The following is a 23455-nucleotide window of genomic DNA, read 5'->3' on the forward strand; positions in this document are numbered from 1 at the left end:
ATACTACGCTGCCTCTGATCATATTGTTTCAGTTATCACATGCTATTTGTGAAGCTGAGGACTGGGATAGATATTTTTTAGTGCAATGGACTCCACTGCTGTGTTTTAGCATGTGATCCACTCTGATCTTTAGATGCTTTTCTGCCCTTACACATTATAACTGATTATTGGCTGTTTTCTATGAGAACACTTGGTGTTTCTTCCTCCAGTGTTTTCTTTTGAGGGAATTCCTAGTTTTATTATTCCCATTTTTAAAACGGGAATTTTTATTTCATTAAGATTTGTCCTCATTTCCTGGGTACAGACTTCCATTGTACCCATCTCAGTTTATACATTCACTCAGCCTGATCCAGATCATGGGTGAAGTTATTCTTAGCTGACACCCCTGAACAGTGCCTGGCACACAGTACTATGGAAGTGTTAGCTGCCTTAACATTGAATAAGCTTTCATGAATACTTTGCGAGTCCCAATTTCAAGTCAAGCAGGAGGAAGAACCGGTTTGAGAATCGACACTGAAACAGCTTCACTGGAGAGTGTTATAGAGGCTTATGCATCTCTCAGGGGAGATTGGGAATTTTAAGCCTGGAGGCTGTACTGAGCTGCTCACAGAGGCCCCACCTTTTTAAGACCTCAGGACACAAGTAGACTCTGCCTTCTCCCAGATTCTACAGATAAGCAATTCCTACTTAGCTGGCTCGGTGGTAGACCTGCCTGTGAGAGAGATCCTTATACCACCAGGCTGTGCCAGGCTGGGCTGCATTGGGACACCAGCTGCTTGGAAGAAGACTGTGAAATTCATGTTAAAGGGAAGTCTGTGAAGACAGGCAGGGAATGAAAACAGCACAGATGTTATGTAAAATAAACGAGCATCTCATTATTGGGCAGCATGTGGGGGAAGGTCTGTGGCCTTATCTCATGGCACCCAGAAGATAGTTATGTCAAGTTGCTCACATTTTCTGCAAGCCTCGTGGCTTGCTTATTCCTGGGGGGTTGGAGGTGGGTAGGGGTGCCGTGCTCTCTCACAAGCTGGAGCCTTAGGTCACATTCTACGCACACGTCCCTCCAGGGCCTCCAGCTCAGCCAACACCTCCTTGGGCAGATCCTGGTTGACCTGCTCTGTCAGGTAGCTCCGAATGTCACGAACCTCCTGTTCCCAGAAGTCCTTGGGGAGTGAGAACAGCTGGGTGGTGTCTACGGCTCCCAGGCCACTGAGATCCAAGGCACCTTCCTTTGGCACCAGCCCGATGGGCGTCTCTCGGGCACTGTCCTCCCCCTCTAGCCGCCGGCAGATCCAGTCTAGCACCCGAGCATTCTCTCCAAAGCCTGGCCACAGGAAGTGGCCTGTCTCGTTGCGCCGGAACCAGTTGACATGGAAGATGCGGGGCAGCTGGGCCCCCTTGAGCCCCTCCATGCTCAGCCAGTGTTCAAGGTAGTGCCCAAAGTTGTAGCCAAAAAAGGGCCGCATGGCAAATGGGTCGTGCATGATGACCTTCCCTGCGGAGGGGAGCAGGATGGGTAAGGAATCTCCCTTCTTACTGGAGAAGAGAAGGGTACCCTGCCTCCAGCTGGAGGAAGTTGTGAAATGTTGGCAGTTCTGGAATATCCTCGAGGCAGGGGGAGGGAAAGGGAATGAGGAAAAGATACACATGGGAAGGGGTGGGTAGCAGGAAGGTCTGGCTCAGGAAGGGAGAGAAGAGGCAAGCTGGGCACACAGGAGAGGGGCTCACCTTTGTGTTCAGCGGCGGCAGTGGCCTCCGAGCGCATGGCGCTGCCCACAAACACCCCATGGCGCCAGTTGAAGGCCTCATATACCAGGGGGACTCCTGGGATACCAGTGCACGTGGTCAAAGGCAGCCAGGTCAAAGGCAGCCCTTATCTTTGTACGATCACTCCATCCCTTCTGGTGATCTTGACTCCTACTCACTTTCTCTGTCTCTCTCTCCCCGCTAGGACCTCAGCTGCCATTTTCAAACCCCATGCCTCCCCCCTCCACCTCGATTTTGCATTCTCCCGGGGGGGTGCTCTAGAGGCAGGCAGCTGCAGTTGGCGATCCAGGCTGAGGCTCTCTGAGCTTTAAGTACAAGAGGGAGGTGGGCCCTGATAGAGAGCCCGACCCTTAACCCAGATGGCATGGAGCCCACACAATGTTTACCTTTGGGTCTGCGGCCTCCAAAGATGATGGCGTCAATGGGGACACCCTCAGGGGCCTCCCAGGCTGGGTCTATGATGGGGCACTGGCGAGCCGGGGCACAAAAGCGAGAGTTGGGATGTGCACAGGGCTCCTTGTCACCTGGCAGAGCAAATACAAATCCTGTCACTTCCAAGGGCATGTCCACCCCCAGTACACACATACATTTGCAGACACTCTTGCACAATTTCTTTTTGCCTCATCAGCTCCCTGTGACATCGGGTTGGAGGTTGGTAAGGAGCAGGGAGAAGGGAGTCAGGACATCTCCCATGAAGATCAGGTTATTTATCCATAATGGTACTGCCAGCTGAGCTATGAGAGAAAAGAGCAGGAGAGGAATTGGGGTTTAGCAGGGCACTAATGTTTATGTCAAGCTACAGCCACCAGGCACTGACAAGTGCTCAAGGGAATGGGGGTTAAATATTGGCATAGGGTTATAATAGAACATTTCCCCCAGGAACTCTTCTTTTAACTTATGGGATTATTTTTTTAAATAAACACTCAAACCCAAAGCAGACCCTAAGACTGTCAGGTCAGTATGTCAGACAACTGACTTTCCATCAGCAAATGGTGGAAGACAGAATCTCCTGAGCTATCAAATGCAAACAGGAAATGATTCTAAAGCTAGCAGGATTTTGGTAATTTCCCTGGGTCTGTTCAGACCCTGCTGGAGTGACAGGGCTTGAAGAACTCAGATGAGGACATAATCTGGGCAGTTGTAACGTAAGGAGCCCAGGTCATTTGGCCCCGTCAGGTGCCTGGAGAGGAGCTGGGACTGAGTCAGTGGCATATGTATAAAGCACCATCAGGCAGGCCCTGAATGGACACAGTACTTTCTTTCCCAGAGGTTGCTGGTTGGACCTGGGGGGCAAGGGAGTCACAGAGCCAGCACCCCCTGCCCCCCTCCGGTCCCCCAGCACCTGTCTCCACTCTCATATAAGAGCCAACCCTTATGCATCTCTCTTGCACTTTCATCAGCCCCCAATTCAGAACGTAGCACAGAGTATTATGCGCAGAATTGAAGCTGGGCACAACACGCCCTAGTTACACCCCTGAATCCTGAGATGATGAAAGGGTTGGGCAACTAGCATGTGGGGAAATATGAAAGTCTCTTGGATTTCTCAGTAGGGTGGGGAGGCTGAGGAGGGCTTAATGATGGTGTTAGAGAAAATGCAGGATGACTAGATGAAGAGGGTGACTGCTAAGCCAGTCTGGAAAACTTGACTGTAGGCTTCAGTGACCACAGGCACCCTCCCCTGCTAGGCTCTTCTTTGTTCCCACCCTGAGGTCTGGGCTCTTTGAATGCCAAAGGACACTGAAAGCTAAAGGTCCAGAGTGCAGGGCTGGGGGGAAGGCGCCGGGCTGCAGGATACCAGGGAATAACGACAGGGTTGAGAAACTAGCTTTTAGGAGAGGCTAGACAGCTGGTCTGATTTTGTTTGGAAGGATTGGGGTGTGTGTGTTGGAGGGGCAGGGGAAGGGTGAGGGTAAGAATACTGACCTTTAGACAATGGTTATTACACGGGGGTGGGATGGGGGGGTGGGGGGGACCATGTGGCAGTGGGAGGGATAGGCTTCCTCCTTCCTAAGGGGTCAAACTTTAGGGACTGTACTTTGAGTCCAATTCTTTCTGTAATAATTTCCAAGACAGCGCCCCCCCCCCACCTTTAAAAGTATGCAGCTTATATTAGCTGAGCATTTACTATGTATTTGGCACTGTGTTGAACCCTGTGCACGCTTTGCTTAATTTAATCCTCCAACCCCTTACGAACTAGGTACTATAATAACTACCCCCATTCAAGGGACGGGGACACTGAAGCTCAGGAGGTTAAGCGACTCAGCCAGGCCACAAAGCCAACACTTGGTGGAGCTGAGATGTGAACTGAGATCTTGCTTAGGGTTGGAAACCGAGAACAGTCATAACTCCCTGTGCCTCCCAGAGGTCCTGGGAGATGGCTGCAGGTTGAGGAAAAGGCTTTTACATCACCAAGGTGCTGAGCCCTGGGGGCTGACTCCACCTCCCCACCCCATACCAGGTTTCCAGGGTTTGCCCAGCCAGGAGGTCACGGTGATGCCTGGTGGAAGAGGCTGGTCGATGCCCTCCCAGTACACGCCGCCGTCGCTGGTCTCAGCCACGTTGGTGAAAAGGGTGTTACTCTGGATTGTGGCCATGGCATTGGGATTGGTGGTGGCAGAGGTGCCAGGGGCCACTCCGAAGAAGCCATTCTCAGGGTTGATGGCCCGGAGTCGACCTGCCAGGAGGAGAAGTGAAAAAAAGGAAGGACTAACCAGGAAGAGTTGAGAGGTTCAGTCTCGGAAGTTTCTGCTCAGCCCCTCCCGGCCCTGAACTGGACCCTAGATCTGAGGGGAAAGGTTCTGCATCTCCAGGGTGGCTGGGCTGCCAGGAGGCACGGGGGAGGGGCCGTTGTTCTGGAAAAGGTTCTCACTGACAAAGTTCACCCTGAGCAGTGGAGGGGAGGCTCCTACACTCTGGTAGGAACAAGAACCGAGAGTACGATCAGAGGGCCTCTCACCATCACTGTCAAACCTCATCCAGGCGATGTCATCCCCCACACACTCCACTTTCCAGCCTGGCAGTGCCGGCCGCATCATGGCCAGGTTTGTCTTGCCACAGGCACTCGGGAAGGCGGCTGCCACATAGCGCTTCTTCCCCTCGGGGTTGGTGATACCCAGGATCTGTGAGGCGAGGAGAGAGGAAACAAGGAAGAGGTCACCAGAGGTCAGGCATGGTCTGCACGGGATGAACAGCAAGGGGTCAACAGGGAGGACCAACGTTTGTTCACTAAACAGGTGCGCCGCCTTGCCACACGGTGTGGGGTGGCAGCAAGGGGAAGCCCCCCGACATTCAGCAGCCTTGGGTCAAAGCTTCGGGCATTTGGGCAGAATCCCTGGCCCACCAGTCTGGCACCTGACAATGGAGAGGCGAGGCTGAGGATGACTGGCCAGGCCCCGCCCCTGGCCTGCCCCCTAAAGCTGCCCAGATCCTCACCAGGCCCTCACCAGCATGTGCTCCGCCAGCCAGCCCTCATCACGGGCCAGCCGAGAGGCGATGCGAAGGGCAAAGCACTTCTTGCCCAGCAGGGAGTTGCCACCGTAGCCGCTGCCGAACGAGACGATCTCCCGCTGGTCAGGCACGTGGCCAATCAGGGTTTTCTCTGGGTTGCATGGCCACTGGCTCACTGGCTCCCCTGAGGACAATGGGGTCATGGGGCTGCTGGCAGGGGCATCAGGCATTGGGGTGTCTGGGGCCGGAGGGATTGGGGTTGGCAGGAAAGACACTCGGGAGCAGTGGCGGTGTCAATGGGTGGCTGAAGGCTGCCACTTCATAGCATCCATCAGCTCCCATGCCCCTACTCTTGGCCATGGATAATTTACTCTTCTCAATCTCTTGCAAACTGCTCTTCCAATGCAGCCTCACCCCCAGCCCACTGTTGCCCTAGATCTTGGGAATTCGATATCTCACTGATTAGGATGGGTAGGGTGTGGGGTTTCCTCTGAATGCAAGCAGGCCTCTGTGCCCTCCCTGGGCCGAGCAGGCACTCACCTTGCCCAGTCAGGGGCTGGCCCACGGAGTGCAGGCACTTGACAAAGTCTCCATCTCCCAGGGCCTGAAGCACGGGTGTCCCCAGACGGGTCATAATCCGCATGCTTGCCACCACATAGGCGGAGTCCGTGAGCTGCACTCCGATGCGGGACAGCGGGGAGCCCACGGGACCCATGCTGAATGGAAGCACGTACATGGTGCGGCCTGTGGAGGAAAACGCCACCTGGATCAAGGGTTCCAACCTGTTCATACCTTCAGTGCCCCTGCCTCTGTGGCCCTGCCCTGGTTACCCTGCATGCAGCCTGGAAACCTCTCATCCACAGCTTGCTGGAACTCAGCTGGGGACATCCAGTTGCCCAGCTGCCCACGGGCCCCACCAGCCGGGAGGGGCACCGTGTCCCGTTGAGAAGGAGTTACAATCACCGTCTTGCTCTCTACTCGTGCCACATCCTTGGGGTCTGTGCGGGCCAGCCAGCTGGGGGAGAGCAGATATGAAGAAGACAGTGGCCAGCAGAGCTCCCTCATCCCAGACCCACTCTTTCAAGTCCAACTTTGTCTCTAGGTCTTCTGTTGGCCTTATTTTTTTCCCATCCATTTGCATCTCAGTTGCTTCCTCCAGATTTTGTCCCAATCTAAGTGTTAGTGCCCTTGGCCCCAGCCCTCTAATGGCCTCTGCCCTGGCAAAGACTCCCTGAACTTGTAAGTTTAAAAAAAAAAAAAAAAAAAAAAAAAGCAAAGGCTTTTATTTGTATCCGCTTCTTCACTTAACGTAAAAATACAGACCAATCCCAATAATTCCTGATTGTTTCCCCCAAAGCTCGCATTCTCTCTCATTCCATTGGGATGGTCTACTTAAATTTGATTCTGTCTTGGTAAACCCAAAGTGGCCTCAGCCCACACAGCTGCCCCCATCTTGCAGGTCTCTGGGCTCAGGGCTTACCAGTTGTTGTACTTCGGGAGCTTTCGGATGAGTCCCTGTTGTTCCAGCAGGGTCAGCGTGGCAGTGTTTTCCACCTCGGTCCCATCACAGATGTGGATGCCCTCTGGTTGGCACAGGCGGGCACTATGTTCCACAAAGTCTCGAACCTTAGCAGGCAGCTGGCCCAGATCTCCACTGAGTACTCGCAGGGTCTGGATGCTGCGCCGTGATGGCCAGAGCCAGGGGCTCAGCCCATGCCAGCTAAGCCTGCGAGAGAAGAAACAGAGAGGTAATGGGCCAGGCGTTCTCGTGGAAGATGGGCAAGTCAAGGGGACAGAAAGCCAGGCTGCTGAGGATGGGCTAAAGTAGGTCTGGGTACAGGCACCACAAAGAGGTTGGAATAGGTGAGGGAGATGGGTTCAGGCCTTGTGTATCTTGTGGCCTTTATGAGGCTTAGTGAGGATGTCTCCTGATTAGCAAGGGACAGGTATCACCAAATGAGCATAAAGGCACAGGTCTGCTGTGTGGAAGTGTATGTACAGGCATGCTGATTTATTGTAGGCCTAGCTCAAGCCCATTTTTCACTATGTCTGGTCAATGTTTGGAAATGAGCGGGTGTCCCATGGCCCAAATGCCAATAAATTGTGCCCGGTTGACAGCTTCCTGTGTTTGGTGTCCTTTTCATTCTTTTTTTTTTTTTTTTTTTTTCCTTTTTTAAGTGGCACCCAAACTGGAGCAGGGATCGAACCCGTGTCCCCTGCATTGGCAGGCGGATTCTCAACCACTGTGCCACCTAGGAAGCCCCTCCTTTTCATTCTTAAGTACAGTTTTTATAAGTTAAAAAGGCAGCTGTTTTTATTCTTTTCTTTTGATGTGCATGCTCTAAGACTATGAAAGCCTCAAGCAGAGGACCAGGTTTCTAGATTTGGGCCCTTGCACAGAGAGTGGGTGATCTGATGTCAGGATTCCAGGCACTGGATCTGCAGCTGCCCACCTGGGCCAAAAGGATTGCATAAAGTGTTGCCACTGGGTAGGTATTTTTGAACTGTGTGGAAGGGTGACTGCTGGAGAATGTCACTGGCTGGGGTGCAAGCCTCAATTCTTAGAACAGGGTCCCTGGGATCTGTCCCTTTACACCCCTAGGAGACAGAAAAGTAGGGTCTGCTCTGATTGGCCTGGACCCAGAGCAGAGTGACCCAGAGAGAACAAAGGCCAAGAGAGAGAAGTTGCCGTCCTCCTATGCCAGGGCCTCGTCCGCCAGAAACTGTGCCCGACATGCCCAGCACCACATGACCTTGGCTCTCTTTCCTAGAGAACACATGCCTAGAACTTTGGTTGGTGGTGGTGGGGTGGAACATTAGACAGCGGGATGCTCAGACTCACAGGGAATAAGCCTGGGGAAGGGAGGATGCTCAGACCATGAATGTGGGAGCTGGGGTGGCTTCACTGGGCAGGGCACGGTGGAAATCCAGTGTGGCCCCAGGGGCAGAGGTGGAAGCCTCCTTGGACCTGGTTCTGTTCCGCCTCAGAGAGAAGTTTTCCCCTGAGCATTAATTTTAAAGGCACACAGCCTTTGGGAGAACCTCTCTCCGTGGGGAAGCTGGCTCAGGAAGTCTCCTGTGAAGCTCCCCCACTCTCCTCCGGTCTACTGAGTGGGACCTTCCCCTTTCCCTCTGCTCCAGAGATCACCCACAAGGGCTGGCCAAGTGGAACCAGCTGTGGGAGAGCCAGAGGGTCAGCTCAGACTCTGGGACAAAAGCTGAGAAGGGAGGTTACAGAGGGAAGACAGGAAGCTGTGAAAAGGGGGAGAGGGCAGACATGCAGGGCCTAGGGGCTCCAGTCCTGGACAGGGGACGAAGCCAGCCAGGTAAGAATGAAGGCAACTTGGCCTCCTCCTGCACCTTGCCTCCCTCCTTCCCGCGGCCCCAGACCCCTCTGGCTGCGCTGGGCTTCTTGCCAGGTTCCAGTCCGGGGTGGTGGTGGGGCGGGGCAGGGAATGCTGTTTACCTTCTACCTCCTTTTGGGAGCTCTGAGTTTAGTGCCCAGGGGCTCAGGCACCCTTGACCCCAGGGCCCTACTGCTCCCTACCGCAACCCAGGGCACAAGCATTACATCTGTAAAGCGAAGGAGGAGACACGGAGACTGGGCCCAGAGAGAACGAGCGAGGAGGGGAAAGGAAGTTCTGAGAGTGGCAGACAGAGACGGTGTGGTCAGGGACCCGCAAAGCAGGGAGAGGGAGGAGGCGACGGAAACCGAGAGACCCGGAGCGGCTGAGGCCGCCCCGATCTCCGGCGAGACGCACGACCCCACAGGCCGGGGATCCAGACGCACTCGCCACCTGCCCGCCTCCTCCTCCTCGGATGAGAAACCAGGCAGAGAACGGCGAGCAGGAGAGCGCAAATGGCAGCCCCGAGGCGGGCGAGAGCAGAGGAAGGTGCGGGTCGGCCCCTGGACTGGGGGTCACTCACCGCAGGCCAGGGCGGTACACAGCGGCCATGGCACCTGGGCGGGGGCTGCGGGGTGGCCGTGAGAACAGAGCGGAGCCGGGGAGATAAAGAAGGCAGGGAAGGAGGGAGCGCGGCGCAGAGAGCGGGAGCTCAGGCCAGGCGGGAGGCGCTTAAAAAGGAGGAGGGCGGGCACAGGGGCGGGACCCAGTAGGGCCAGCCTGACCCTCTCTCCGCCCGGGGGCTCTAGCCCCAGGTCCGCCCAGCCAAGGTCCCACCCCCTGGCATTCTACCCCCCAAATCCTGGCTCCCATTGGAGGATTGGGTCCTCTCCTCGGCTCCCCCCTCCCTGAGGCCCCGCCCACCGCTCCGCCTCACCCCCTGCACATGATGTAATTTCGAGGACTCTTGCTCCCGGGAGATAGCGACTGGGAGACACTGGGTGACAAACAAGCTAAGAACAAGGGCCGAGGCCAGGGGCCAGGGGCCAGAGCCCAGGGGCGCTGGAAGTCTAGAAGCCGGGGGCTGGGCATTGCCTTTCCCCTTCCTCCCCGGGCTTGGGCCCTCTGAGCCCAGGCTCTTCTGTTGTTCAGGACCCTAATATGCCATGTTGTTCAGGGCCCTAATGCCTCCCAAATCCCTGTTTCTTCTTCCCGTGATGAGGGCTCTTCTCTGCTTTGCCATGAAGTGGTGATGTCTCCCCACCCCAGAATCTCTTCTTTGGGTCTCTGGCCTGGTCATTCTCTCCACACTCCCCTGGAGAACACATCTGCTCCACCCAACCACCACCATAAAGCCCTCTGGTAATTTCTCGAGTTATGTCTCCATCCAGACATCTCTCTTCAGCTTGCGACCATGGATATCACCCCAAATGCCATAGCACCTCAAGCTCAACATGGCTATGGTAAGCATGGGCCCAGCATCCACTTCCACTTTCTGGTAATAACACCCTGATGTTCCTTTCGGGCACCACCTCCTCAGTCTGTGTGGTCTTGTGGGTTTCCCTGGGGATGGGCTCTCAGCTTGGCCAATTTGTGCGTTCTTCATTCTGGCCACAGCCAGTGGAAATGTTCAGGAAAGGGCATAAATTCCCTCTCTGGGGCTTTTTCTGTCAACTTTCAAAATGAGTTCTCTTTCTGCTGGGTTGCTGGGCTGGGAGAACCTAAGCCTGATGCTACTGGGTGTCAACTTGGCCCTGCAAAGCAGGAAGCTGCCTGAGATGGAAACCAGCCTAGGGGAAGCAGGCAGAGGGGTGGAGAGTGACAGATTCCTAATTCTCAGTATAGGAGTCAATAAATTTCTTCTCTTGCTCAAGCTAATTTTAAGGGGACTCCTGCTATTTGCAACAGAGACAATGCTGATTCTCAGCTTTCTCAGAGTTCTGTGCTGGAATATAATTGGACAAGGAGAGCTGGCCTCCAGCCTTGGCCTTGCTGCTGACCCTCATCTCTTCCACCCAGGCTCCATCCTGGACTCAACTTCATGTGTATGTATTTGGGACTCTCCTCTCCTGTCCCTACATCCAAACTCTGTTCATACCCAATCCACTGCAAACAGCTGCCTCTTTGGTCACTCTCTGGGCCTAAAGATGTGCTCACTGATGGCATCATGGCCAAGCTATTGAAGTTCATCATCTCTTCTGTGATCCTGCACCTGCTCTCATGATGCCCTATCACAGCCAATGGCACCACTACTGAGCCAGTTGCCCTAGAGGAACCTGAATCAGTCTAGACTATTTCTTTCTTATCGTCCGTAGCTAATCAGACACCAGGACTTTTGAATTTGTATTTCACAATTAGCTCTCAAATCTGTGTCTGTGCCCCTAGCCACTGCCTTACTTCAGGGTTTATCTCTCACTTGGCTTCAAACAATAGCTTCCAAGCACCTTCTTGGCCTCCCACCTCTCCAAATGCCACCTCCTCTCCCTCCCACCAAGCTATTCTCCAAACTCTGTGCGTAAGTTCACTTTGGAAAATTGAGAGAGAGATAATGTTTGTTGCGTGGACAGCAGATGCCAGGCTCTGAGCCAGTAGATTTACATGCATAATGTCATTCAGGTTCACAGCAGCCCTATTTTACCGATGTGGACACTGAGGCTTAGAGGTTAAGCCATTTTTTCAAAGTCACACAGCTGATCAGCAGGAGAAATGGAATCTGAATCCAAGTCTTTCTGACTCTAATTACCAAGTTCGTCCCCCCCATCATCCCCTCCCCGCAATCCTGTATTGTCTCCTTGATTTATCATTAGGAAAAAAATGAGATCTTATCACTCTTAGGCTTAAAATTCCTTCAAGGCTTCCTACCACATGATAACTGGTGTGCTTCATAATCTGGTTCCCATTTATCTGGCAATATCACCCCCACCTCCATACTTGCTGCCTTCTCTCCTATCTACCAAACTCTGCAGTTCCCAGAGCACTTCTGTGAATCTTTCTGCCCTTCAGATTTAAATTAAACACCACCTTCTATGTGAAGGTCAATGTGCCCCTTAAAATTAACACCTGTCTCATCTGTGTTGGTTCTATACTGTGTACATACCTATGTTTTTTAATTAATCACACTTTATTATAGTTGTTTTTGTATCTCTGTAATCCTTACTGGATTGTTAGCTACTTGAGAAAAGGACCCAAATTTTAGTCCTGTTTTTATTCTAGCTCCTAGCAGAATCACCCATAATAGGTACTTAATATTGGTTGAGTGAAAGAGTGAGTGAATCCCACATTTCTAATTCCTCCCCCCATTCTTCCTTAACTTTAGGCAGACTGAACAAAGGGCTCCCTTGAGAGTTTCCTTATCTGATTCCCCTTATCTGCCACACTGTCTTGTTCAGTTCTCTGGCCCTTCTTCTAGCCGGGCCCACCAGCTGGTCCAGTGTCCATGGCACACCACCAGGGGGCAGGGTGTGATCAGCCTCGCATTGGCCTGCATTTTCTGATCCCCAGGGCATGCTGGGTTGGCCCTTGCATACCTCACAGACCCCCTGCAGTGGATGCTGGGGAGTGTGGCCCAGACCCCCTCTTCAGGATCACAGCACTCATCAAAACTGAGTAGGACCCTGTGGGGCCCTCCCAGGTACAACTCTTTTTTGTGTCCCCAGTTTCTTTTCTTTTCTTTTTTTAAAATTTTATTTATTTGGCCACATTGGGTCTTAGTTGCGGTATGCAGGCTTCTCTCTAGTTGTGTGTGTGAGCTCTAGAGCGAGTAGGCTCAGTTGCCCCACGGCATGTGAGATCTTAGTCCCCCGACCAGAGATCAAACCCACATCCCCTGCACTGGAAGGCGGATTCTTAATCACTGAACCACCAGGGAAGTACCCCCAGTTTCTTATTTGTAGGAAAAAAAGGCTTCAGGCTTCTAGACCTTCCCTGAGTACCAAAGGGCAGATTCAAACAGTTACTCCTAATCAGGGAGGGGAAGTAACGCAGAAACAGAGGGGGAACAGTCAAGAAACAATAGTGTGGCTACAAAGCAGGGTCCTGGTTCCTCCTTAAGGGACTAAGGCCCCCACCCAGGTGGAGAATGGTAACTTCAGGCTGAGCACAAGATCCTTGGAACACTGCCCTGTTGCTTCACCACCAATCAGTCAGAAGAAAAGTCACACACCCTGCAGCCCCCAGCTCAGATTTTGCTTATAAAAACATCTCCCCCAAAACCATTGGGAAGTTTGGGTGTTTCAGCACGAGCCACCTGTTCTCCTCGCTGGCCCTGCAACAAACCTTCCTCTGCTCCGAACTCCAATGTTGCAGTTTGTTTGGGCTCACTGTGTGTGTCAGGCACATGAACTTGCGTTCAGTAATAGGGGCAGGGTGTGGCCATCTTTGCCTTAGTTTGCATTTTGTCCTTCTCAGGGCCCTTTGGGCCCAGGCCTTGGACATCTCACGGACCCCTGGCAGTGGATGCTGTGGTGTGCTGCCCAGACCCCCCCTTCAGGATCATGTCCCAGCCGCTGAGTGTTGGCTGCTGATGGTGCAAAGCTGAGCACTTCCCTGAGCACCACCTGTGGCTGAAGGGCGCTGTCTTGCCAAATGTAACGCCCCCTTCCTGGGGTAGCTTGTGTCCAATGACTGGTTGATTCAGGGGTCCAAAGTCCTGGCCGCCTTGCCTCAATTTGAGACACTCTGAAGTTCCATCCCAGCTCCAGAGCTCCCATGGGGTCAGCTGAAGCCTCTGTTTCAGCTGTAATACTTTTCAATTCTCCCCTCTACCCAAGTCCCACTTCTCTCAGTGACTAGGAAAATCCTCCCAACAAATCACCTGTACACAAGTTTCTGTTGCCCAAATCTTAGCTCTCTGTGCACTGATGCTGAACAGAAATATGGAGACAGCGTTATGGAGAAGGAAGAAAGAGTGGCTTTATTTCTTTGCCAGGCAAAGAGGGAACACAGTAGGCTAGTGCCTCAAGAACTGTGCCCCTCTCCCTGGGGAATAGGGAGAGGTCTTGTAGCTGGGGCTTGTGGTCAGGCATAAGGTATAAGGATCAAGGCAGTAACATTGTTGCATTCTTCTTTCTTCTGCAGAGTTTCAAAAGGGCCGGGTTGCTGACAAGATTAGGGTGTGTGCAGGGTCTCAGGTAGTCGGTCTTCTAATCTTAATGAGCTTCTCTGGTCCCTTTAATCTTGCCTCAGGTGGTTTCCTCGCTGCTCCTCCCTTGATTAGCAACTATTCGAATCTGCCCTTGGAACTCAGGGAAGGTCATGGAGGCTGGAGTCTTGCCTACAAGAAATGGGGGACAAAAAGGCCTCCATGCCTGGGAGCCCCATAGGGCCCCACTCAGTTTCATTTCCATCTTGGAGTTTTTTTTTTTTTTCCCCTCCACCTTAAGATATACACCCCACCCTCCTCTGCCCCAACTCAATTTAGATACTGCATTAATCCCATAATCTGACTCTGATTGCATTTTGGCCATCCTCCACACTAGATCCGAAGTGATCTTTTCACAACCCTGCTGAAAACCCTTTAGCAGCTTCTCATTGCTCTTCAAGCAGAGCCCACATCCTAAACTTGGCCTACAAGGCTCTGCGTGATCTGGCCCTCCCCTCCCCTACTGTCATTCTTCCCACTTTCCTTGGTTTCTGCTCTCTGGTTACATTGTTTGTTTGTTTGTTTGTTTGTTGTTTTTTCCAGTTTCGTGAATATGTCTACCTCTTCCCTGCCCAGAGCCTTTGCATATATTATAGCTGTGGCTTGGAATCCCCATCTTCTCCTCCCTTCCAGGCAAGGTCACTTTTCACTCCCCTAGTCAGTATCAGTTTAATGTGACTTCCTTAGGCGAGCTGTCCCTGCAATGCCACCCGCTCCCCTGCTCCCACATTATATTATGTCCTCATGAAATAAAGTCTCATAGCCCCCTGCCCTTCTCCTGCACAGCACCCATTTTGTTATAATGGTTGGTTTTTATGTAGGCCCACCCCTAACATATGTAGGGCCTGGGGCAAGAGTACAAATAGAGGCTCACAAACCTTGTGTTTAAATATTTTAAATGTGTGACTCAAGCTAACAAACTATTAAATAAAATAAGTTATATTCTTCTACCTTGACAAATATACACATAATGGTCTAGAATTAGGTTCAGATTTGGATTTTGTTTGGAATCCACAGGATTCCATAGCAGAATGCGGTGGTGTGGGGAGAAGCAGCTTTCAGCCCCTGGCCATCGGGCCTGCTTCTTTTCCCATCTCTGACACCATCTTCTACTTTGAGGGGCCTCATGTGCATGCCTGTGGACCTTCCTGTCTACACATCCCATTGCTGTCCACAGCCTCCTGCAAACAGCCACCCCTTGGCCACCCTCTGGGTTTAGAAATGTGTGTACGAGTAGTGTGATCTACCCTTGGGAGGGCAAACCCAGGAAAGAGGTCCATGTGAGCCCTAGAAGTGGGCTTGGGACTCTTCGGACAAGGAATTCCTAAGTATCTGGAGTGTGGTCCAGAAGGGGTTGGGGGTGTGGGCAGGGGAGGCCTGGACCTCTCACTCCAAGGGACACAACCAGAAGAGGGTCAGAGTGGAGCCTTTCAAAGCACAGGGCCTAGGGCAGGGTCCACTCCTGCCTGGGCCTAAGGGCAATAAATTGGCTTTTCTCTGGTTCATCAGTCTATAAGCTCCATGAAGACAGGGCTGGTGTCAGTCTGATGTACTGAGGTGTCCCTTGTTCCCAGCACAGTGTCTGGTGCAGAGTTGGTGTTTAATACATTTTTGTCCCATGAATGAATGTATGAGGTAGACCAGGAAGAGGTTTGAGGATTTGGATCCATTACTGAAGATCTGGATTCCATAAACCAGAAATAGGAATGAGAATGGGTGGTACAGGGATGCAAAAATGGGGGTGCAGGACAGAGAAGATGGGAACAGCATCCTGGATTACTGACTGTGTCTCGCCTCCTCTCCTTCTGCTTTGTTTTCTACCGCACTTCTCCAGGCCCTTTACCTTCCCGGCCCTCTGCCGCCATGATCCAGAATCCCTCTGGCCATATCCTTCCACCTTTTTGTCCTTCGTCCATTGCTCTTTCTCTATGGCCTGACTCTCTAACTGTCTGTTTTTCTGGATTTATTTCTGGTTCTTAGTCCCCAGTCTTCCTTTCCTCTCTCCCTCCTTCCACCCTTTTGCTCTTCTAGTCCCTTGTTCCCATCACCTTTTGCTCCCTTTTGCTCCCCTCCCAGAAGCTTTCTTCTCTCTTTTAGTTCCCATGGGCCTTTGCCCATCTCTTCCATGTGCCTACCTCCCTCTGTCTCCTTCAATCCAGATTCCTGGGGAGCCCGTGACTAGTTCTGCCCTCTTTCCCACGTCCACAACTCCTGCCTCCTTGGCTAAGTCTTCTTGCCTCTCTTCCTCTGTTTTTTCCTTGCCAGAGTCCACCTGGTTTCATCTTTTTCATCCCCATTTCCCTGTCTCCAGATGTCCTTGAGCCAGTCAGTCTCAGCATGCATCCCTCCCAGCCCGCTACTCCCGGCCAAGAAAACCCATGAGCCACCTCCTGGGTCCTCACTGACCACTATAGCTTCTCCTCTTGGTGTCCTTGGTCCTTTCCCCTGGCCCAACGCTCACCCCCCAGACTCCTTTCCCTGGTCAGCGGCGCCTGGTCTGAGCCCCGAGCGGCTCAGCTTGCCTGAGCTTGTTTAGTCTGACTCCTTTAGCCCGTTAGCAGCTTAGCCCTCCCACCTCTCCTCTGAGCTCCAGTAAACAAGAGGATCAACGCAGACCTGACAGCTGCTGGGGGGCGAGGGTCTGGCTAGACCGGGCCAGGCCTGCAAAAGGGGCTGCAGTCCACACTTGCTATTCCTTCTTCACCAGGGAAATTCTGAGGTCTTTTTTCCTGGGTGTTTACCTTAGAACCACATTCCATGGGCATGTGTGCGGGGTTCCTGGTCTCCGTGTCCCCATTCCCATTTTGTGGCCTTGTTCCCAGGCCTTGGGCTTTTTGATTCTTCTGTGAAAATAGCACTAGATTCAGGCAATCACATGGAGAAGGCTTTCCACTTGAATAATGACAATGGTCTCTGCTCTACAAAAGGGAGGCCAAGTGTAGGAAGAGAGATATCATCTGATGTAGGTCTTCTTATATGCGTGTAGAGAGCATGATAGGAGAGACCACACACACCCCCCCCAAAGGAAGCTGAGTCGACTATAGGAACTCTGTAGACTAGGGGTTCTTAAAATTTAGTGTTCATTGGGCTTCCTAGGTGGCGCAGGGGTTAAGAATCCGCCTGCCAATGCAGAGGTCACGGGTTCGATCCTAGCTCCAAGAAGATCCCACATGCCACAGAGCAACTAAGCCCTGTGTGCCAAAAAAGAAAAAAAAAAAAAAAGAAAAAAAAAATTTAGTGTTCATCAAAATTACCTGGAGGGCTTATTAAAACACAGATTTTTGGGGGTCCCATCTCAGAGTGTCTGATTCACTAAGTTTGAGGTGAGATCAGAGAATTTGCATTTCTAACAAGTTCCCAGGTGGTACTGCTGGTCTGGGGACCCCAGTTTGAGAACCACTGTCTTAGATCATCTGAATCTACCAGCTCTTCACCTAACACCTAAGGCTGGGACCAGGTTAATTTTTATAATTGATGATCTTTGGGGCTGATGGACACCCAGGTCTCTCTCTCTGGGTTGGGAAAGAGGACCTGTTAATCCCAATGGAAGTGTTTGGATGTCCTTAGAAAGTAGGGAATAGCCTTTAACTCCTGGAGTTCTATTCTAGTACAGACCCTATTTAAACAGCTTCAGACAGGTTTAAACATCTCCTTGGCTAATTCCTAGTATCCCTGTTCCAACTTCTACTAGGGGATGATAACTCTAAGAGGTGTTAGGGGATTAGGCTGAAAATGTAGGTCACCCCCCAGCCATCTGCAAACCAGGAGGAGTGAGAGAGGAAGAGAGAGGGACAGAGACACACACAAGGAAAAGGTGAGGGGAAGCGGAGGGCACATGAGGGCAATTACAAAAGTGTCTCAGCTGGATTGGTGGTGATTGGATTTCAGTGTCCCGAGGTGGCCTGGAAGGAAGGAACAGGGTTCCCCATTCCCCCTTCTGCTCCTGCTCCCAAGCTGGCCTGCCTGTCCTGGGGCTGTGTCCACAGGAATGGGAGAGGCTAAGAAGAGGACGGGCAAGTCCTGGAGGGTTGCTTATCTTTCTGATGCCATAGCTGTGAGGGGCATGAGGCCAGATATGGTGGGAGCAAGGTGGGGGCAGAAATGTGAGGATCCTTGAAGACAGGAAACGGACCCAACAGGCCAGGTGAGAGTGGGTGTGGGGGAGTTCGTGCTCCCCCCAAACACCCACAGGTGCTGCAGAACCTTGGAGGGTAAGGGTGCTGGAAGCTCATCTGGCCCTCTTTTCCAGTCCCAGGCTTTCAGCTGCCAAGGGCTGAGGGTTGTGTCCACATGAGGGTGCCGGTGGGAGCCAATGCAGCACTCCGTACTAGTGAGCTGGGAACAGTGAGTCAGACCATCCGTGAGGCGCTTTGTTGGGGAAGATGCCCCCTTCCCTTCCTTGAGAACAGGCAGATTTGTCCTCTCCTCTCATTTCCCGCAACCCCCAAGCCAATGAGATATGCAAATGATCCTCTTACCTCATTGGCTGGAGGCCTGAGAACCACAGATGACCTCAGAGAGCTGGCCCTTTAAGAGTGCCCAGTGGGCTCTGTGCCCACAGCCCCTTGCTCTGAGCACGGAGGCACCAGGCCCTGCTCAATGGGGCCTCCAGCCTCTGGAGAAGCTGTGCCTGCCTGGTTCTGATACTACCAATCATCTCTGCCATCCCTAAAGTGAGTATGTCTGAGGCCTACCTGGGTGCCAGGCCTCTCACCCAGAGCCCCTCCTCCAACACCTGCTGTCTGTTTTCTGTGGTCTGTTTTCAGGAATCTTCACACTTCTGTCTGCTGCTCTCCTCCCACCCTGACTGGCTTTATGTTCCTCACTGCTATCACATCAGAAAGATAAACAGCCCTCCTCACTTATCTTTTCATCCAATTCTTTCTGGACACCGCTCTCTGTGTCTCATCTCCTCTCTGCCAAAGATCAGTTCCTTTAACCTGTGTTTTTGTTCCCATCCCCTCTGCCCTCTCAAGGGTGAGGGGCTCAATATGTAGGGCAACACCTGGGACAAGAAGAGAGAGAGGACTTGTCCTTCCTCCCACCTCTCTGGGAAGAGCCTGGGGGCCTGAGATGTGGTTGGAAAGTGGGCTACTCAGGTTTGAGGCATGGAGATGGAGCCAAACTCTAAGCCGTGGGGATGAGCACTCCCTGGGGTGGGTGGAACTGGGAGTTGGGCTCAGGCTTAGGCCTTCCAGGCTGGGAAGGCTCTCCAAGGTCACCTAGCCAGTGGTGCCTCAGGTGGGCACATGCTCTGCGGTTGATAACGAGGAAGAGTGTTCCTGGGTGATGTAAATTTGGGACACTCGAGGTTAAACAGATGATTTACTGGAGGACTACTCCAATTGCTATGCTGTGGTGCTCTGTGAACCTGCAGGAGGTAGGGATGAGACGCAGCATTTCTCAGAACGATCTGAGCACAGACCCCTTCTTGGCTACTTCTCAGACTTCATATCTCACAGAACGCACTTTAGGAAATGTTAAAGTCTAACGACCTTCCTTGAACAGAAGGGGAAACTGGGGTCAGAAGGGGAAGGTGACCTGCTCAAATTCATACGACGTCGCAGGTCCTGGATAGATGAGGAAAACCAGTCTCAGTTGGTTTCCCTTCGAGAGATTGGCCTTGGGGAAAGATGGTCACCGCTCTGTCCTGATCTTTCTAGAACTGATTCTGGGGCCTTTCTTTTTTTCCTTGAAAAGTCTCTTGTTCCTAGATAAGGGATGCATTGATTAACCCGCAGAATGAATATGCATTGAGGGTCTTCTGTGTGCAAGGCATTGGCCTGGGTGTTCTGAGAGAGAGAGGTATTACAGCATGTTATCCATCTATATAAAAATCTACAGCATATGTGCCTTCCCATTGCCCTAAAATATACACAGACTCTGTCACAGTTAATTAAGCAACATTTTTTAATTGCTTGGAAATGAAATGATGCCTCTTGAGATGACAGAGACACTCTGCACATCCCAGCACTAGAGCTGGGAGTGCTGTCATATCCTTCTCGTTTTTTGTAGGTCCCAGAGGCACCAGTGGGCCAGAGGCTGTGCTATCCTCTTCCTCATTCAGGCTTTAAGCCGCTTGCCCCCTGGTCAGGAGCCCCTGCCACCTAAGAAGTTGTCTTTCAGCCCGGAGGTGACTATGCAGGCGACAGGCTGCACAATCACTCCAGCTTTCCAGAACTCTGTCTCCAGGGCCCTTGGGCTTTGGGGGAAGTGGGTTTTTGGTGAAAGAGGCTGGCAGGCAGCCTCCAGGTCCTCCAAACCTGTCCTGTTTTTTTTTGCAGGTGCACCCCTCCTAATCCAGCCCCAGAATGGCACTGCCTCCCAGTCCCCTGGCCATGGAATATGTCAATGACTTTGACTTGATGAAGTTTGAGGTAAAGCGGGAACCCTCAGAGGGGCGATCTGGCCCCCCCACAGCCTCACTGGGTTCCACACCCTACAGCTCAGTGCCTCCTTCACCCACCTTCAGTGAGCCAGGCATAGTGGGGGCCACCGATGGCACCCGGCCAGGCCTGGAGGAGCTCTACTGGCTGGCTACCCTGCAACAGCAGCTGGGGGCTGGGGAGGCGCTGGGGCTGAGTCCTGAGGAGGCTGTGGAGCTGCTGCAGGCTCAGGGCCCAGGCCCTGGTGAAGGGCTCCACGCCTGCTACCCAGGGAGCCCAGAGGAGACAGGAGTCCAGCATGCCCAGGTGAGTGATCAGTGAGCTGGTCTGAGGGAGGGCGGGGTGAAGGAGAGTCCCTGGAGAGGGTTACCCATCGGGAAAGAGAGGACGGGAGAAGGGAAGAAGGACTTTAAAAAGATATCAGATAGAGAAAACTATTTTCTGGCTCCTCTTATTTTTTTTTTCCCAAATGAGTAGGCTGAATCAGGATGAAGAGGGAGAAGATAAGGTTAGAAGAGGGCAGACCAAAGGGGGAGAGTTGAGAAGTAGAGGCAGTCAGGAATGGTTGATTACTGGACGGTATATAGATACTGCGGCCGTGGAAACCACGGAAGGGGTTGTGCGGGGAATGAAGCAGAGTTGAGGCGGTGGGAACCGGAACGAAGTTGGCCTTTTCAAGACTTCGTGCTTCCCCAGTCCCCAACCTTCTCAGGAAGGATTGGGACTCATCCTATTAATTATAGACACAGATGGGGGTGTTGAGGGCATTAAGATTTAATCCAAATCCTTTGAGGGTCACAGGGTTGCAGCCTTTAGGACGGGGAACGAGGTGTGCTGCAGGGGCAGGGTCTGTCTGGCCAGGGTCCACGGGACATACGTGGGACAGGAGCCGGATGCTCACGACCCCGCTGGGCCGGGTGGGGTTCAGGGGCGCGACTGGCTCGTCCGACGGTGGGTGGGAGACGCGGGGACCACTCAAAGGGGTCGAGGACCCGTGCCGGGGGTGGGGGGCAGGGGAGGTCGTGTTGGGACCTGGAACGGGATCTAGACTGCGGGATAGTTTCAGGGAAGGCGCACATTCAAGTAAAAGTGGGAGCCGGGGGCGGAGCATTCCCGGGGGCGGGGCAAGGTGGGCGGGGCTTGGAGGCGGGCTGGAGCCGGCGCTGACCCGGGCCCTGCCTCTTCCCTCTGCAGCTGGCTGAGCGGTTCTCGGACGCGGCGCTGGTGTCGATGTCCGTGCGGGAGCTAAACCGGCAGCTGCGGGGCTGCGGGCGCGACGAGGCGCTGCGGCTGAAGCAGAGGCGCCGCACGCTGAAGAACCGCGGGTACGCGCAGGCCTGTCGCTCCAAGCGGTTGCAACAGCGGCGCGGGCTGGAGGCCGAGCGCGCCCGCCTGGCCGCCCAGCTGGACGCGCTGCGGGCCGAGGTGGCCCGCCTGGCTAGGGAGCGCGACCTCTACAAGGCTCGCTGTGACCGGCTGGCCCCGGGCGTCCCAGGGCCGGAGGCCACCCTCACTCCTTCCTCTGAGCCGCTGGCCGCTGCCGAGTGGTGGAGTCGGTGGGCGGGCAGCGCGCAGCACGCGGGAGGCGGCTGTACCATTCACTAGATGGTTACTGAGCGCCTTCTGGTGCCAGACACTCCTTTGGATGACCACACACATTTCCCCAAACTTCCTGGACCCTCAAGGCATGCTCCGAGGTTAGATGCCGGTCATTTTCTGGAAGAGGGGTCCCCTTCCCTCACGCAGGATGTGCACAGAAACCCTTTACCTTCTGCGCCACTCTGCATGACCAGGTCCCTGAACTCTGCAGGAGTCAGTGCCAGGCACTGTGTGGGGGACAGGGCGCAAGGAGGTGTGAAAGGCGCACAGTGACTGGGAGGTGAGGGAATGGTGCAGCTCCCCGCTCAGTTTAGATTTTAAGTCAAGGTTTTCAACCTGTAGTGCACTAAGGTGGTCATTAGCAATGAGGCTATGTTTTCATTCGAAGGCTTGTAACCTCCCCATTTTAGGACTACTACATTTTCAAGATTTCGGCTCCCAATATCAAGCCAGACCAGGAACTCTATTCAGGAGGCTTTCTTCCTAGCCAACTCCGTGGCCTCCAGGGTCCAGAGCAGCAAAGGCCTGAGGAGCTCTGGTGGTGGTTGGTGTGGGCTGGGAGGGAACCCTGGGCAGGAGTCTGGAGACTGGGGTGCTAGGCTCAGCGCTGCCACAGGATATCTCGGTCACCTTAAGCAAATCGCTTGCGCCCTGGGTCTCGATCGCCTCATCGAATCCTCATCTGGACTGGATGACCTCTGCCAGCTTTCCAGTTCGGGCCTCTCCTCAGTGTGAGAGCGCCAGTGGTCTCCCCGAGAATCCCCCAACACTGCCTCACCAAAGGGACTTTCTGCCCTGCTCCAGCTTCCTGACCGCAGCGCAGGCAGTGGAGAAGCCTGTGCACTGGCCCTTTGTTCCTCCCTCCATGCTGCCTTGGCCTCCAGACCTGCATAGGGCGCCCCTGCTCCCTCCTGCCTCTCTGAGGGCTGAGGGGAGGCTTTCCCCAGCCTGACGAGGCGCTGAGAGAATGCAGCTTTTGTGAATTAAACTTGAAGTCTAGGCACAACTGTTTGCTCTTGGCTAGATGTTCTTGCAATTTGAGAAGTGTTTATTCTATATCTTTGCTCCAGGATATACGTGTGTGTGTGCGCGCTTGTGTATGTGTGTGTGTGAGAGAGAGAGAGAGGAAGAGAGATTGGATAGCCCCTACCTGGGCTGAGTGGAGCCTCTCAGTTCTGAAGGCCCAATGAAAATGGTGGGGAAGGGTGGGGATTGGGCCAGATGGAGCCTCCCCCTCCCACCTCCACTGCACAGAAGCCCAGGAACAGTAGTGACCCTGCAAGGCCTGCCTGTGGCTATCCTGCTGGTTCACAGTTGCCATGGTAACTCAGTCCTCTGGTTCAGCAGCCTACAGAGAGAGTGGGCGGGGGCTCTGGGCAGAGCAGAGACAGTAGCTGGGAGCAGTTACCTGGGAGCAGCCTCTGTCATAGGTCCTCTAAGGGACATAATAAATGGGGAGAAGGAGTTGGGTGTGGGGGAAGAGGCTCCCATATGTCTCTCTTCCTTTCTGCCCCCTCTATCCACCCCCTCCCCAGCTGTCTCTTCCCATCCCCGCTCTTGTTCCCTCTTCCCCCTCCTCTAGCCGAGCTCGTCCCTCCTCCACTCAGGAGCCTGCAATGGGAGTCCTCTCCTCTATCTCCACCAGGATTTCTTTCTCTTCTCCTCTCCCTTCCCCACCGCTGGCCACTGGCCACCCTCTTGGGCTCTGGCTCCTCTCTCTGAGTGGCTCATGGCACCTTTAGCCTCTCCTCCTCCATCCCCTTCCACGTGCA

General features: G+C 53.4%; 2 protein-coding genes across 2 annotated transcripts; one reads left to right on the forward strand and one right to left on the reverse strand.

The window, feature by feature from the left end:
* Positions 1 to 855: 855 nt before the first annotated feature.
* PCK2 (phosphoenolpyruvate carboxykinase 2, mitochondrial) lies at positions 856 to 9344 on the reverse strand. The gene is made up of 10 exons (XM_057725096.1): positions 9142 to 9344; positions 6695 to 6940; positions 6045 to 6229; positions 5755 to 5958; positions 5211 to 5398; positions 4724 to 4886; positions 4223 to 4441; positions 2154 to 2291; positions 1729 to 1824; positions 856 to 1495 (listed from the first exon to the last, which is right to left on the reverse strand). The coding sequence occupies exons 1-10, from the start codon at positions 9168 to 9170 to the stop codon at positions 1041 to 1043; spliced, it is 1923 nt and encodes a 640-aa protein (XP_057581079.1). The 5' UTR covers positions 9171 to 9344; the 3' UTR covers positions 856 to 1040.
* A 1213-nt stretch (positions 9345 to 10557) lies between these two features.
* Positions 10558 to 21689, forward strand: NRL (neural retina leucine zipper). The gene is made up of 3 exons (XM_057720752.1): positions 10558 to 10603; positions 19983 to 20390; positions 21279 to 21689. Exons 2-3 carry the CDS (start codon positions 20010 to 20012, stop codon positions 21687 to 21689), a joined length of 792 nt encoding a protein of 263 aa, XP_057576735.1. The 5' UTR covers positions 10558 to 10603; positions 19983 to 20009.
* Positions 21690 to 23455: the final 1766 nt, after the last annotated feature.

This window comes from Hippopotamus amphibius, chromosome 2 (assembly GCF_030028045.1).
Source record: "Hippopotamus amphibius kiboko isolate mHipAmp2 chromosome 2, mHipAmp2.hap2, whole genome shotgun sequence".
Lineage (NCBI taxonomy): Eukaryota > Metazoa > Chordata > Mammalia > Artiodactyla > Hippopotamidae > Hippopotamus > Hippopotamus amphibius.